Source organism: Halichoeres trimaculatus, unplaced genomic scaffold, assembly GCF_033239565.1.
Source record: "Halichoeres trimaculatus isolate MK-OKI-2021-1 unplaced genomic scaffold, fHalTri1.1 fHalTri1_scaffold_12, whole genome shotgun sequence".
NCBI classification, from domain to species: Eukaryota; Metazoa; Chordata; class Actinopteri; order Labriformes; family Labridae; genus Halichoeres; species Halichoeres trimaculatus.
In genome coordinates, this window is record NW_027437190.1 from 33,395,950 (window position 1) to 33,411,475 (window position 15,526).

General features: G+C 41.6%; 1 protein-coding gene across 2 annotated transcripts in view; it reads right to left on the reverse strand.

Annotated features, from left to right (window-relative positions):
- The window catches only part of arhgef2b (rho/rac guanine nucleotide exchange factor (GEF) 2b), a 28,629-nt gene that overhangs the window by 5,253 nt on the left and 7,850 nt on the right, over positions 1 to 15,526 (reverse strand). For both annotated transcript variants that reach the window (XM_074683523.1, XM_074683522.1), the window contains 11 exons: positions 8,451 to 8,613; positions 3,438 to 3,505; positions 3,288 to 3,351; positions 3,058 to 3,187; positions 2,867 to 2,970; positions 2,642 to 2,785; positions 2,286 to 2,536; positions 1,946 to 2,071; positions 608 to 725; positions 267 to 515; positions 85 to 161 (listed from right to left, as the gene is read on the reverse strand). In XM_074683523.1, the coding sequence (XP_074539624.1) occupies positions 85 to 161; positions 267 to 515; positions 608 to 725; positions 1,946 to 2,071; positions 2,286 to 2,536; positions 2,642 to 2,785; positions 2,867 to 2,970; positions 3,058 to 3,187; positions 3,288 to 3,351; positions 3,438 to 3,505; positions 8,451 to 8,613 (1,494 nt within the window). The remainder of the gene's footprint in view (positions 1 to 84; positions 162 to 266; positions 516 to 607; positions 726 to 1,945; positions 2,072 to 2,285; positions 2,537 to 2,641; positions 2,786 to 2,866; positions 2,971 to 3,057; positions 3,188 to 3,287; positions 3,352 to 3,437; positions 3,506 to 8,450; positions 8,614 to 15,526) is intronic.

The window sequence follows — 15,526 nt, forward strand, 5'->3', positions numbered from 1 at the left end:
GACAGGTGAGACAGACAGGTGAGACAGACAGGTGAGAGTCTGAGCATGGACAGGTGGCACCAGGTGTGAACAGGTGTGACTCACCAGCGATGCGAAGGTGAATTTTTGATCTTTCTCCTGAAGGAAAACCAAGATGTCGGACATCAGCAGCACCTGGACGTCTGTGATCAAACACACACACAAACACAGGTGTGTCAGCAGGTGTTAACACACACAGGTGTGACATCACAGCAGGTAGACAGGTGATAGAGTCGCTGTGTACCCACCTTTCATCCTGGAGCCCTGCACCTTCCAGAGCAGCGTCCCCTGGTGGAGGAGCCTCCTCCTCATCAGCTCTCCTCCTCTGAACACGCCTCCTCCCCTCACCTCGGCCTGAGCCCGAGGGTCTAGGCGGGCCTGGATCTCCTGCAGCCTCCGGGTCCGGTCCAGCTCCAGAACTTCCTGATCCACCCCGCTGAGCAGCTCCTTCAGGCGGAGCAGGGCCTGGCTCAGAGCAGCCGCCTCCTCATCATTTCCTGCAGGAGGTCAACACCAGGGTCAGAGGTCACTAGAGGTCATCAGGTACTGCTATCAGAGGTCATTAGAGGTCATTAGAGGTCAGGGGTACCTTTGGTGTAGTCGTGGATCCGTTGGAGAAGGACCGGGTACTTTGTGATCCGTTGTGTCACCAGGAGAATACACTCCTGAACGCCGTGGCGCCGCAGAAGAGGACCACGACCAAGACGCTGAGGATTATGGGACGGAGAAAATTCACAGATACATCAACACCAGAACAAACCAGTCTGAAAAAGTCTAAACTTTTCTTCATCATAAAACTCTTAACCAGTCAACCCAGTCTGGACCAGTTTAGACCAGTTTGAAAATGACTCGAGAATCTAAACCTGTTTGAGTCTAAACCGGTCTGAACTGAACCGGTCTACTCTGAGAGGCCAGACCAGCTGGACTCAATGAACACACTCAAACAAACTCAGGTTAGGATCTGACCCACGACATTAACTTGAAATTAAGATTAAAAATAAAGATTGTACAAGAGTAATCTGAATCATAATCTTAACATAATCTGAATCTTAATCCCAACACAATCTGAATCATAATCTGAATCATATTCTGGACATATCTAATCTAAACATAATCTGGATCATAATCTGAACATATCTAATCTGAATATATCTAATCTGAATCAAATCTGAAATTATCTAATCTAAATCATGATCTGAATCATATTCTGGACACATCTTATCTGAACATAATCTGGACCACAATCTGAATATATCTAATCTGAGCATAATCTGAATTTATCTAACCTAAATCACAATCTGAATTATATTCTGGACATATCTAATCTGAATGTAATCAGAATCAAAATCTGGACACATCTCATCTGAATCATAATCTGAATATATCTAATACAAAAATAATCTGAATTATAATCTGAACCACAATTTAAATCATGATCTGAACCATAATCCAAATCATAAACTGAACAAAATCTTAACTGTAATCTGAAGAATAATTTGAACATAATCTGTACTGTTATCTGAACATAATCTTAACATGATCCAAACTGCAATCTTAGCCATATTCTAAATCATAATCTGGACCGTAATCTGAACTGTAATCTTAATCTTAATATCAACATAATCTGAAAATAATCAGAAAAATGTCTATGAATCATTTAAAAAAAAGTTTTGAGGCAGGAGTTACAAAAAAGAAAAACAGAAAAGGTTTGCAGACTCTGGACCAACACAGGACCTTTAAGGACCAGGTATTTGGTTCTGGGTCACTTTTAAACCACAATCTGGTCAGAGCGCCCCCTAGGGTTCAGACTCTATGTGATCTACAAATAGACTTTCTGAAAGCTCTCCAAACACGCCATGCATGATGTGTCAAGCCCTTTCATTAAGTTAAGAAAAGTCCTGGTTCTGGTTCTGGTTCTGGTCCTTACCCTGATGAACTGCTGCAGCCTCCGATCTCGAGTCAAAACCTCCTTGTAGAGCTTCACAGCTTTAGGGTGTCGACTGCAAAACTCTGAATACACCTTCTTCATGTCCTCTGCAGACTGACCTGAGAACTACACACACACACACACACACACACACACACACACACACACACACACACACACACACACACACACACACACACACACACAAACACACACACACACACACACACACACACACACACACACACACACACACAGTTAGCTTACAGCATATGAGTGCTATTGCTAAGTGGCTCCTCCTGAGCGCCTCCTCCTGAGCGCCTCCTCCTGAGCGGCTCACCTGGCGCAGCAGCAGGTCTCCGATCTTGGGGACGGTGAAGTTGGTGGAGCTGCCCTCCATCAGCCCCTCCCTCCTCTTCTTCATCAGCTCGGACAGGAAGTGTGTGTGCCACTCCAGCAGCTGGTCGAGACACGGGAACACGGAGTGGACGACGCCGGCCTCCAGCAGCACCTCCTCCTGCATCCCCCGACGGTACACGCCCTCCATGATCTTCAGGGTCCGGACGTGGTGGAACTCGGTCTGGATGAGCTCTGAGAGACAGACGGGTAGAGAGACAGACAGGTCAGTGTGTGTGTGTGTGTGTGAGTGTGTGTTATTATGTGTGTGTGTGTTACATTATGTGTGTGTGTGTGTACCATAGATGACGTCCTGTCGTTTGATGACGTCTTTGTGGAGCGTCTGCAGGAAGCTGGGCTCCACGGCGAGGCTCCAGCTGTCGGCCTGCACACAGCTGCCCTCCACCTGCAGCTCCTCCAGCAGGGGGCTCCACCACCACTCACCTGCAGCACCACAACAACACAATAAATACACAAAAAAACACACAACATCATCAACACTTTCAACAAATCATCATCACAAACCGTCGTCCGTCAGAGACTCCATGGACAGAGTCCTGCTCCTGAAGTTCAGAGACTCTGTGGACTGGGACAGGATCCTCCTGAGACCCACAGAGTCCTCACACCCCCTGAGACAGGCAGAGAAAGAGACAGGTGAGTCATTTATTCCTGTGATGTAACTCTCCAACGACCAATCAGCTGCAGCTCAGCCTCACCCTGCGATGTTATTGGTGGACACGCTCTTAGCAAGAGAGAGTCCGGAGCGGACCCGCCTGGACCCGAGCAGAGACTGACGCAGACTGTCAGAGGGATAGATCGCCGAGCTCGGACGCTCCTTCATCTGAGCTGAAAACCAGAGAGGAAGAAATAAAACCACAGAAGAAGAAAAACTGGAGACAGACTCTAGTGGACACTCAGGGAACTGCAGTTTGTTTTATTGACTCACTTTTATTTCTCAGGGCCACGTTTTGGAGAGCTGTGCTGTTCCTGACCATCGACAGCTTTTGTTGCTAAGGGAGAGAGAGACAGACAGGTGGTGAGACAGGTGGAAGGACAGACGGACAGTAAGGTAAGCAGAGAGACAGGCAGGTCTTACCCTCTGCTTCATCTTGGCACAGCTGGCCAGACTGTCTCTGCAGCGGTTGTGGATGGTCACATTACAAGCTGAGAAACAGACAAAGAGGTAGTGTTAAAATCGACATGAACTAGCATTAGCATTAACGTTGGGTGTGGCTGCCTGTTGCAGTGGCTCTGTCATCTTTGTTTTTTCTCCTGTGTTTGTCTGGAGATCCTACATGTAACCATAGCTGCATTGTTTACATGTGAAATCGCCTATTAGCAGCCTGTAGCATGTTAGCTAATTGGTGCTATGCCGGATGTTTCCCACAAAGTGACAAGAAGGAGGTGAGGATGACGTGCTGGTTCTCAGGTGTGAGCTAAGAAGTGACGACATCGACCAGTCTTTCCATCCATCGTTATTGGGAACGTAAGATCTATCTCCATTAAGATGGACGAGCTAGCCATGCTAACCCAGCAACAGAGGGAATACCAGAAGGCAGAGTAGCATCATGCTATTTACAGATATGGCTAACAGACCTTTTTCTACTTTCTATACACTTTCTTATTTTTGTTTTCTTGATTGCTGCTTCGACTTCTGAATTTCCCCTCAGGGATAAATAAAGTATTTTCTATTCTATTCTATTTTTCACAGCTCAAAGTGTCACGATATATAATGGTATTGTTACCTGAGCACACTCATGTCACATAAGCCCCGCCCTCTTCAGGCTACAGCTGAAGGCGGTCTCACAGGTGATGCAGGTGCAGTGATGTGGACTCAGCCTCCACCTAGCAATGTTAGCACGAAGCTAAGCTAAAAGCGGCTAACAACTGGGTCACATGACGCCTGATATACACCTGTGCAGGTGAGCCCTGTCTGTCAAAGTGCATAGACACACCAAGAAACACAGTGTTACCGTCTCACACACACAAACACACACTCTCTGGAGCACATGTGTCCCCTTGACCTAATTCTCAGGGTTCATCGAAAGCAGCCAATCATAATGTAGGACACACACGCACACACACGCACACACACACACACACACACACACACACACACACACACACACACACACACACACACAGGCTGTCTCTCCTGTTACTCGCTCAGCAGGGAAACCTCCCGCAGTGACACACTGAGACGTAAACACACACCTCTCCTCACACAGGAAACAGAATGGGATCAGTCTATTGTGCTCCTGCTCCAAGTGTGTGTGTGTGTGTGTGTGTGTGTGTGTGTGTGTGTTAATCTGTGCATATACATCTGTTCATTGTGCAGGAGGATTAGACGCCATCTGTTTCTCTCTCACACACACCCATTACACACACGCACACACACACACAGAAAATAAAAACCCTCCAAATGTCCAAACATTATGTGGAGTCATTTTTGACGACACACGAAAAACGGGAAATCACATTTTATCAGCGTTAGAGCAGAAAATAGAGTTTGTTGGTTCAGGAGAGGAGAAAAGCTGAGGGGGGTGTTTTTTAAAATCACGTTTTAATGGTTTGAAAATGATTTTGAGTCTGTGTTAAAACCAAAACAGAGCAAAGACAGGAGTAAAGAGAGAAACAGTGGATTTTATCAACTATGGCTGCAAACAGACGTGACTCTGTAGTGGAGATCACTGCATGGGTTTGATTCCCCACCAAGCAGTCTGGTTTAGATCAGTACAGTTTGGTACGGGTTAGATCCGTTAAGAGTGATCTTGTTTGTGTTTTCACAGCCAACCTTGCCCCCTCGTGCTAGGCGGCGATTAAGCTAGGTGCTGATAGCTGCGTCAGTTACACAATAGCGTGGCGCCATAGCAGCGTGACACAGTGTACCCCACTAATAAATCCAACGAAGAAGAAAATCCCGCCACAATAAACAAAAAGTAACAATGGAAGACATCCAGCAATCCGTCCAATTCTTTCGACCAATCAACGGTCTGCAGTGTTGTAGCTCCACCTGCTGAGATTGGAGTTAGTCTGGCACCCCCTACGGAAGGGTCCCAAAAAGTGGGACGGTTTGTCTTGGTTATTTGGGGATCTGTTGCTGAATGAGTCAGTGGAAACGCCTCAAACTGAGTGCTGTACCGAGATGAACCGAACTAAACCGCTTGGTGGAAACAAGGCTTTAGAGTCACTCTTACTGCATCCACAGAGCCATGCTCAAACTGAACCATGAAAATATATGAAACTGATCAAGAACCAACTTAATGCTGCGTTACATTTGTACTCTGAATTGGGAACTCGGGAGTGGGAATGATGTCAGCTCCGAGTTCAGCGTTCCAGTTGCCAAGCCAGAAATACTTACCTTAACAGCAGTATTTCTATAGATCAGGGGTTTTCAACCTGTGGCTCTGGAGCCTCGTGTGGCTCTTTGACTCCTTTGCAGTGGCTCCTTGTAACTTTAAAAAATATTATTAATAGAGATTTCTTTATAATATTTCTTAAAGAGGATATGAATGAACGACACAGACATTAAAAATAATCACAGTTTAACATTTTATTGTACTGAATATGTATAAGGTCTTGCAAAAACAATTTGACCTGTTTTGTGATTTTTTTTCATTTTTTTTTTATTTTTAACTTTGGGATTTTTTTTTTATTTCAATTTTTTTAATTTTTTTTTTCAAATTTAGAAAAAGGGGAGATTTTGCAATTTTTTAAAGTTTTTATTTAAATTACATTTTTAAACTTATTTTGCAAATTTTTTGATATTTTTTACAATTTATTTTGAAAATCAAGAAAAATGTTGAAATTGCATGATTTGGGTTCAGCAAATTTTTTGACATTTGAACAATTTTTGTATTTTTTTGCACATTTTTTTTTAAATTCTTAAAGAATTTTTTCAAAGAGATTTATTAATTTAAATTAAATTTCAATTATTTACTAGAGTTTTACTTTGTTTAGAATTTTATGCATTTTGTTTCTTTACTGTGAAGTTGGAGTATGTTTTTTGGCTCTCAGAGGTTTTTCATACAGGTGAGCTGAGGCAAAATGGCTCTTTTGAAAGTAAAGGTTGCAGACCACTGCTATAGATAAACAAAGAATGATAGTATATTTCAGACTGAATTATTGCAACAAACACTAAACAGAAATTCTAAAATAAAGAGAATCTAATTAGAGCTTAATTACTGTTTACCCCTGAACTCGGAATTTCCTACTGGAAACTCAGGGGTGGTGGGGGTGCTCCAAATTACAAGTCGGAAATTCCGACTTCAGGGTATGTTCCAGCTAGGTGTTCTCACTCAGAACTCGGAAATTCCTACTTCAGAGTACAAATGGAAAGCAGCATGTACCCTGGTTCCACCAAGTGGTCCGGTATGGATAAGAGGTCGACCAATATGGGTTTTTTGGGGGCCGATGCCGATGCCGATGCCGATGCTTTCCGAATTTGGGCAGCCGATGCCGATATGCATAGCCGATTTTTCCAATTTGATATTCAGGCTGATTGTTAAATAAATATATATTTATCACATTTTTGTGAAACGCTGCAATTTCTGAGCAACTAAAAGAAATCTATTACAACAAGTCGTGTCCAGTCCTCTGAACATTTATTCAGCTTTCAAAACAATGAAATATTTTGTCTGAGTAAACTCACAATGTAACAAGCAGTAGTAAACATTCACACTCTTCTTAAAATGTCAAAAAAGAAATTTAAACTTATTAATATAATTTGAACAAAAGTATGTAATGTATCCAAGTGGTTCCACAAGTTTGAGGTGCTCATCTTTTTTGTGCCTGATCAAAAATTGCGTCATTTTATACAACGGATCAAAAATCGGTTTTTTAAAAGAAAATACGGCCGATGGCCGATGGAGACAAATGTCCAAATATCGGCCCGATATATCGGCTGGCCGATATATCGGTCTACCTCTAGTATGGATCAGTACAGTTTGGTACAGGTCGGATCAATGAAGCCTGATCCTGTACATGTTTCCACAGCTAACTGCGCCCCCTCTTGGTAGGCGGGGTGTAAGCCAGATGCGTCAGCTTTTTAATAGCACAACAGCATAGCAGCGCAACACAGAGTACCCCACTAATAAATCCAACAAAGAGAAAAAAAGCGACATGGTTTTGTTTCTGCTGACCCTTTCTGCACACCATTTTCCAAAAACAGAAAAAGTTCTCTTCAGGAAGTCGACTGGAGATTGAAACATGGCAGGGCTAAGTGTTGCTGTCGCTTAGGAAGTAGCAATTCTTTCGCCCAATCAGCAGACTGTAGTATTTCTAGCTCCACCTTCTGGGGTTGGATCCGTATGGGTACCAGAAAGTGGGATGGTAAGGGTCAGTCACTCGGAGACCTGCCCCGTTTTTTGGTCTAAAGCCTTGTTTCCACCAAACGGTTCAGTTTGGTTAGTCTTGGTATGGCGTGCATTTTGTGGCATTTCTTTTTGCTAATAGATTTAAGATTTTAGACACACATAAACCATTGTTTGAAAACAGATTTTAATCCACTGAACAAGTCAGACTTCTACAAAATATGCAGAAGAGACATCAAATGAGCTGAAACACAACTCGTGACACACTTACACATCCCACAATCCATTTTATTTACACAGGAACCATCACTAAAACTTTACGTTTTTGGCACAAACACACTTTTTTTTCTTGTCTCGTGGCGTTCATGTGCCAAACTTATTATTATTTTTTTATATTCACTAAATGTCACTTCCTTTTCTGCTTTACAAAGTTTGTTTTGAACCATTTCAGTTAAAAAATAATAATTGTCTTCTTCTTTAATGCCATAAAAGCCCATTTATTTCTATGTTTAACATTCTTACTTGAAGATTTCTTGTGAAGTGAAAGTTTCTTGGTGCATGGACAGATAATTTCACCAGTTTTTAGACATTTCCTCATAAATCTATTCTATTTTGTATTCAGGCTCCACTTTTTGCAGCTCATGGTTCAGTAGTAGAAGAGTCCAGGTGCTGAACTGACTCTAACTTCACTTTAAACTCCTGAAACTGGACTCCTGCTCCTGAAACGTGCTGCAGGTTTAAGACAAGCAGGTATTTTTCACCCTCTATGTGTGTGTATAAGTGTGTGTGTGTGTTACCTGGGCAGCTGAGCGCCTCCTTGGCCGTGATGCTCCTGTTGCAGGAGGAGCACAGAGTGGTGGAGGAGACGGTCAGGGAGGTGAAGAGGTGACCATTGCTGGACCTGGCTTCCCTCTCTCTGGCCTCCTTCTCCCGCTCCTTCAGACGCTCCTTCTCCTTATTCTGAAACAGAGAGAGAGACAGGAGGTCAGACAGACGGGCTTATGGATGGACGTGTTAAAATGGACGTGGCTCTAACAGGAAACATGTTAGCTTCATGTTAGCTTCATGAGTTGTTGAGGTCAGTTTCTTCATGAGTCTCACCCTGAAAAAAACCATAAACGATCTTTTATTAAGTGTCTTGACTTAAAAATATCCTCAGAGTCGTTACAGGAAACCTCGAGGAGTCTATCTTTGAGATTATCGACACGCTGCTGAAGACATGCAGCGGGAGATCTGAATGATCTGTTTACATGAAGCCGAGCTGAAATTTAAGCTGTAGTGCAGCTGTTGTTCAGCGAACACGCTCTCTGTGTGAAGCCAGGCTGAGTCAGAGTCAGTCTCCAGGATCCTCTGACGACAGGAAGTCCAGCTCGTGCTCTGCCGGTCTTTCTGGTTCTGTTATCAGCTGATCATCCTCTTTTTAGGATTATTAATCTGCTTCAGAAATCCACTTTTACATTCCTAAAGCGTCTGCCCAGAGTCAACAAACAGTCAACAAACAGTCTTCAAAGAGTCTTCATGGAGTCAGCGCGGACTCCTCAGAGTCTGGACACAGTTTACGTTGGGCGGTCTGTGATCCCTCTGATCCTACAGGTTCTCCTGCTGACCCTCATTCCTGACAAAAACCAGCTTCAAACAAACAAACGCAGTCAGCTCCTGGACGCTGAAGCAAGGCATCATGGGATCTGTGGTTCAGATAATGTGAATAAAGCCTGTTATATCTGCAACAAGGATGTACCTGTATGCACAAAGACCTTCCTGAATGTAACCCAAATGCACTTGAATGCATTTGGGTTACATTTATTTCCAAAGCTGCAATTCAAACAAAATTTCTCCCAGACATTAGTATAAACTCAAATAATCCACACATGAAAAGAAATCACAACGTTCAGGTCCATAAATAATGTTTATGGTGAATTAAGTATGATAACACAGGAAAAAAGTATTGAACACACCATGGAAAGGCTGAATACTTTGGACAGGAAATGCACCATACCACCTGAAATCTGTCAGTAATTATTACTTGAACTTCCAATTAGTGCAAACCAACATCAGCTGGGCTAGAGCAAATTGATGGTCCTATAAAAAAGGTGTTTTTTTCACCAAGCAGTTAAATACCACACACCTCATGATGGGTAAAGGCAAAGAGCTCTCTGAAGACATTCACAACCTGATTGTTGCTCAGCATCTGAATGGAACTGGTCACAGACTTATATCAAAGCACCTGAATATTCCAGTCAGCACCGTTGGGGCCATTATTCACAAGTGGAAGAAGCACCACCTTACCATCAACAGGCCACGCACAGGAGCTCCTTGAAGATTTCTGACCATGGAGTCAGAAAGATAGTCAGAAGAGGACTCAACCAGCCAAGGACCACCCTGAAAGTGCTCCAGAAAGACTTGGAGGCAGCAGGTACAATTGTTACAGAGAAAACAATAGGCAATGCACTCCACCGCCATGGCCTCTATGGACGCTCAGCCCACAAGACTCCATTCCTCAAGAAAAGGCATGTTGAAGCTGGTTTAAAGTTTGCTGAACAGCATCTTGACAATCCTGTAGAATACTGGGAGAATGTTGTCTGGTCAGATGAGACCAAAACTGAACTTTTGGGCTGTCATACTACAGACCATGTTGGGAGGAGAAATGGCACTGCACATCAGCCAAAAAACACTACACCAACAGTGAAGTTTGGAGGTGGAAGCATCATGGCATGGGGTTGTTTCTCATCTCATGGTGTTGGCAAACTTCATATAACTGACGGAGCAATGAATGGAGCCATGTATGGGGAAATTCTTGATCTGAATCTGCTGCCATCCACCAGGATGATGAAGATGAGACGTGGCTGGACCTTCCAGCAGGACAACCATCCAAAGCACACGGCAAAGTTGACTCTCAAATGGTTTCAGAAAAAGAAAATCAATCTGTTAGAATGGCCTAGTCAATCACCTGACTTCAATCCAACTGAACATTTGTGGAAAGAAGTAAAGAAAAGGGTTCACCAGAGGGCACCAAAGAATATTCCAGATTTAAAGACAATCTGTGCAGAGGAATGGGCCAAAATCACACCTGAGCAGTGTGGGCCATTAGTTCAAACATACAAGAAACTTCTGGAAGCTGTCATTGCAAACAAAGGCTTCTCCACTAAGTATTAGATGAGTCTCAGTTAGCGTGTTCAATACTTTTTTCCTGTGTTATCGTACTTAATTCACCATAATCATTATTTATGGACCTGAACGTTGTGATTTCTTTTCATGTGTGGATTATTTGAGTTAATACCAATGTCTTGACCGCTGAGGCTGATGGGTAATGTCTTTATCTGTGTGAATCACATTCAAACTTTTTTTTCTCCATCAAGTCATCATCAGGATATAAAAACAAGCTGACCTTCGACCTTTAGAAACAGATTGGGGACAGTTCTGGTTACTCATTAAACACTTAACGATGAATTAAATTAAATTAAATCAAGGACATGAAGCAGCTTCTGTTAATGATTCTCAAACTACAAACAGAAAAACATGATCATAAAATCTTCATCAACTACATCCTCAGTCTGCTCCTGTAGACGTTACAGGTCATGACGAAGGATTATAAACAGTAAACACACTGTGAGCTATCACCTGAAGTCAGAATACACAGGTGAAGACTGCTGACCAATCAGATTGCTCAGAATCAGCCAGACACGGGTCAGATCTTTGGCGACCACGCTCTGAAGAGCCGGGCGGACTGAACGAGACTCTGACATCATTCCAAACAGGAAGTGTTTGTCAAAATCCACCAATCAGAGTCATCCACGAGGAAAAGCAGGAGACAGAAAATCTTCTTCTCAAACAATAACACACTCTGTGTCTGTGTCCGTTCAACTTCTCCTTTTACTCCGACTGTTATTCTCATAAACTTCTCTTCTGAGCTGGGAGGGGCAGGAAAGGGAAGTGTGTGTGTGTGTGTGTGTCGGTGAGTGTGTGTCAGTGTGTGTGTGTTTAAAACAGAAAGAAAAAGTTTTAATTAAGTCATGAGTTTTAAAGGCTGAGAGTGGCGTCATTTAATCTTCTGGGAAATTGTTTAAACATCAAACACTGTGCGTGTGCGTGTGTGTGTGTGTGTGTGTGTGTGTGTGTGTGTGTGTGTGTGTGTGTGTGTGTGCGCTCTGATTACTTTACAACAACAAATCACTAAACCTAAGGGACTTACCCAGAGATTATTCAGGTAAAAAGAGAAAACACGTCGAGCTGGGACTGATGTTTGCAAAATATTACCACTGACACTTTATATTAGCTACACACTTTTTTAGCATTAGCTAAGCATTAGTGAAGTATGAGTTGATACTTAACTCATCGTCTGTCAAGCATTGTTCATACATCAATACTAAAGGCTGTTTTCATTAAATAAATACAAGTTTAATTTTCGTTACTTGTTTGTAAACACAACATTCAAACTGGGCTCCTCCTCCTTGGCTCAGTGCCAGCTGCAGCCCACACCCACAGCCTCCAACTTTAACAACGTGACACACTTAATAGCCCAGCAACCACCTGTAGCATCAAGTTTCTTTGTGGGAGAGACTCAAGAGCAGTGGACCTGACTTGGCATGTTAGCATAAGCTAATCACAGGCATTTGGCACATATTAACTCGCGTGCTGCTTTTTAAGTTCCAGAGAGTGAAGTGAAAGTCTAGCCAAGCTTCACCCTCATTTAGGATAAAGTTTTATCTGTTTGGCTTTTCATTTCACTTTGGTTGTGTTTTTCTTCCTTCATGCTACGTCCACTATCCTAGCTGCTTTGGTTTTGATTAGTTTATACTTGCAGTAATCAGAACCCAAAGTCACTTGCGCACTGGGCGCTCTGCGGTAGGGCTGAACAATTAATCAAATTGAAACAGACATTAAATTATGAAAGAATGCAATTTTCAAATCACAACAACTGCAATTTAAAAAAAAGTTTCATGTTCACAGACATTTTTCCTTAAAACCAGCAAAAAACACAAAAACACAGTGAGCTACAGAGATCCATCCAGTACTCTTTGTTCACATTTTTCTGTATGATTTGTTTCTCTATCTAACAACTTAGTGCTCAGTGTTCCTTTTTCTTTTTCAAATAAAAAGTGTAGGAAAGAATTGTTTATATGTTGACATTATCCTTTGTTGTGTGGTTATACTACAAAATTATTTATTGCTTGTGTTTAGTGAATAATGCAAAAGATACCCCCCCCCCCCCCCAAAAAAAAAAAGATAAAATAAATAAAATAGAATAAAACAAAATAAATAAAATAAAATAAAATAATTAATAATAAATTAAAATAAAATGAAAATGAAAATAAAAAGAAATAAATTTTGTGCTAAATTGTAATTGCAACTGTAACTGAACTGTGACGTAAAAGTTTTGCCACAGTGTCAACAGGAAAAGAAGGAGTCAGAAAATAAACATGTTGCTTTCTGTAGTCAGAATTAACGACCATTGTTTGAGGTTTCATCCAATCAGAATCATGTATTAAACACAGGTGGGCAGAAGCGTTCCTTGCAAAAGATCCCCCCCCCCAAAAAAATAAAAAATAAAAATAAAAATGATAATAAATAAATAAATAAATAAAATACAAAAATACAATAACTAAACAAAAAAAGAATAAAAAATAAAAATAAATAAAAATAAAAAACATAAAATAAAATAAAATACATAAAATAAAATAAAATACATAAAATATAAATAAAATAAAATAAAATAAATTAATTTCATGCTAAATTGCAATTGCAATGAAGGTCCAAAAATATTGCGATTAAGTTATTTTCCAAAATTGTTCAGCCCTACTCCAAGATTGGCTGATGTAACCTTGCTTGCTTTACGCCCAGAGGAGGGGGTTGAGGCAGACACAGACACTGACACACATGTACATAGACCTGTAGGAGACAGATGAGCAGATTTACTCCTATAGCAGCTGACATTTAATTTTTTAGAAAAATCCTTCCGACCCTACCTTCAAAGACAGTTTTATACAGAGGCTGTTTCCTTTTAATTAATACAAATTTAAGTACATGTGTTGAGTCTGTTTCTTTATTCTGTTGAAATTTTCAGGCGCTGCTGCTCTTAAATCTCATTAATTAATACCCTTTAAAGCAAACAAAACTCCTCACTTTAGCTCAACTCACAAAAAAATGACCAAAAGCTTATTAGTCCTTTGTGATTACCTTCATTAATAATCTTTTACTGTGTAACTACATGTTTACTAACCCTTACTTCATGTTAGACTCACACTGTGTAAACAAAGAGCTCGTGAAAACATCACAGAGGCTCATATTAATCAGTGATAAAACATTTATAACTGTGTTTGTGTGTGATATACAAATGAGTGTTAAGTCATGAATAAGGCTTGTAGTTACTCACACACCATCATCAAACTAACACACCGTGATTAAAGTCACACACACACTGAAGCTGCTTCTTGTTTCCAGGTAATGTTAGATGTTGTCATTCTCCGACATGACATCACTTCCTGTCGGTGGCAGTCAGACATGAGAACAGACAGCAGAGGAGTGTGAAGGAGGTGTCAGAGTCTATGAGTCAAATCTGAAAGTTCAGTTGAAACATGTCAAAGAAAATGTTACAAACGGAGAAACCAGTTTCAAAGTGTTATCGAGTGAAGTGTCCCAGATTTGTTCAGCCTAATGTTATAAAGTGATCTGCTGACAGCGATCAGCTGATCAATAAATAAAGAGCTCAGTGAGCGAGGACATAAAGACACCTCTGTGAGCGGAGAGGAGGGAGAGGAGGAGGAGGAGGAGGAGGAGGAGGAGGGGGTCATGAGATGGAGAAAGAGCAGAGAGTGAGGAGAGGAGGAGGAGGAGAGCAGCTGATTGTAAATAGACGATCAGGTGAGACAGGAAGCTGATCTGACTTCAGTCATCTCTGAGTGACTGATCACGGGACCTCCACCTTCAAAATCCTGAGTCTGTATGTTTGTAATTTATGTTTCAGGCGTTTAACAGACTCGGCGCCGCCTGCTGTGACAGAGTTAACACCCAGTTTGTCTTTGAAGAAGCCGAGCTGACCGGCGTCCATTGTGACGATAACAAAAACAAAGACGTGAAACTCAAACAACACTTTAGAAACTCTGAGCTGAGTCAAAGACACGGTCTGTTGGTGTAAGCAGTGTTTGTCATAAAAACCTGATATTGCGCAAAAGAAGTTGCTATGAGTATGACTTAATCAGTCCACTACACTGTGAAAAATGAAATGTAGAATGATTTTAACCCAAGCATAGAGAGGAAACATTGATGTCAGTGGCAAACTGACTCATCAGTTAGGGACGGGTACTTTTCACATTTAAAACGATACGGTACAGATGCCCGGTACTCAATGATACCAATTTTCTGTACTTTTGTGTTTATGTGGGAATAAATGTTAAATTGTTTAATATGGATGGAATTCTGTATATAGAGTGGACAGCGTGGCTCCCCCATTTACCATTGTACGGTTTTGAAGCCAAAATACCAACTAATCGCGGGTGTTTTGGTGCATGAAATTGTAGCTTACAGTATGTTAGTTCGGAGGAGATGAGCCCACTCTCTTGCCGTAGGCTACTGAGAGAGGTGCGCATGCACTGAAAATGAGTCAGTGGCCAATTATATTTGCAGATTCAGCTCTACTTCCAAGAAAGAGAAAGCTGTAATAAAATATCACTGAAGTAAAAATGCTTTTTATTGTCTTTATTGCTGTTTAGAAAATACCTAAAACAATTTTATGCTGAGTTGTAAAGGAAAGTGCAAAAATGTGTCATTATTCGATACATCCATTAATCATGTAAATAATCGCCTGATTAGTCGATTATGAAAATAATCGTTAGTTGCAGCCCTACATCACAGGCGCCGCCATTGGCAGCTAGAGTCC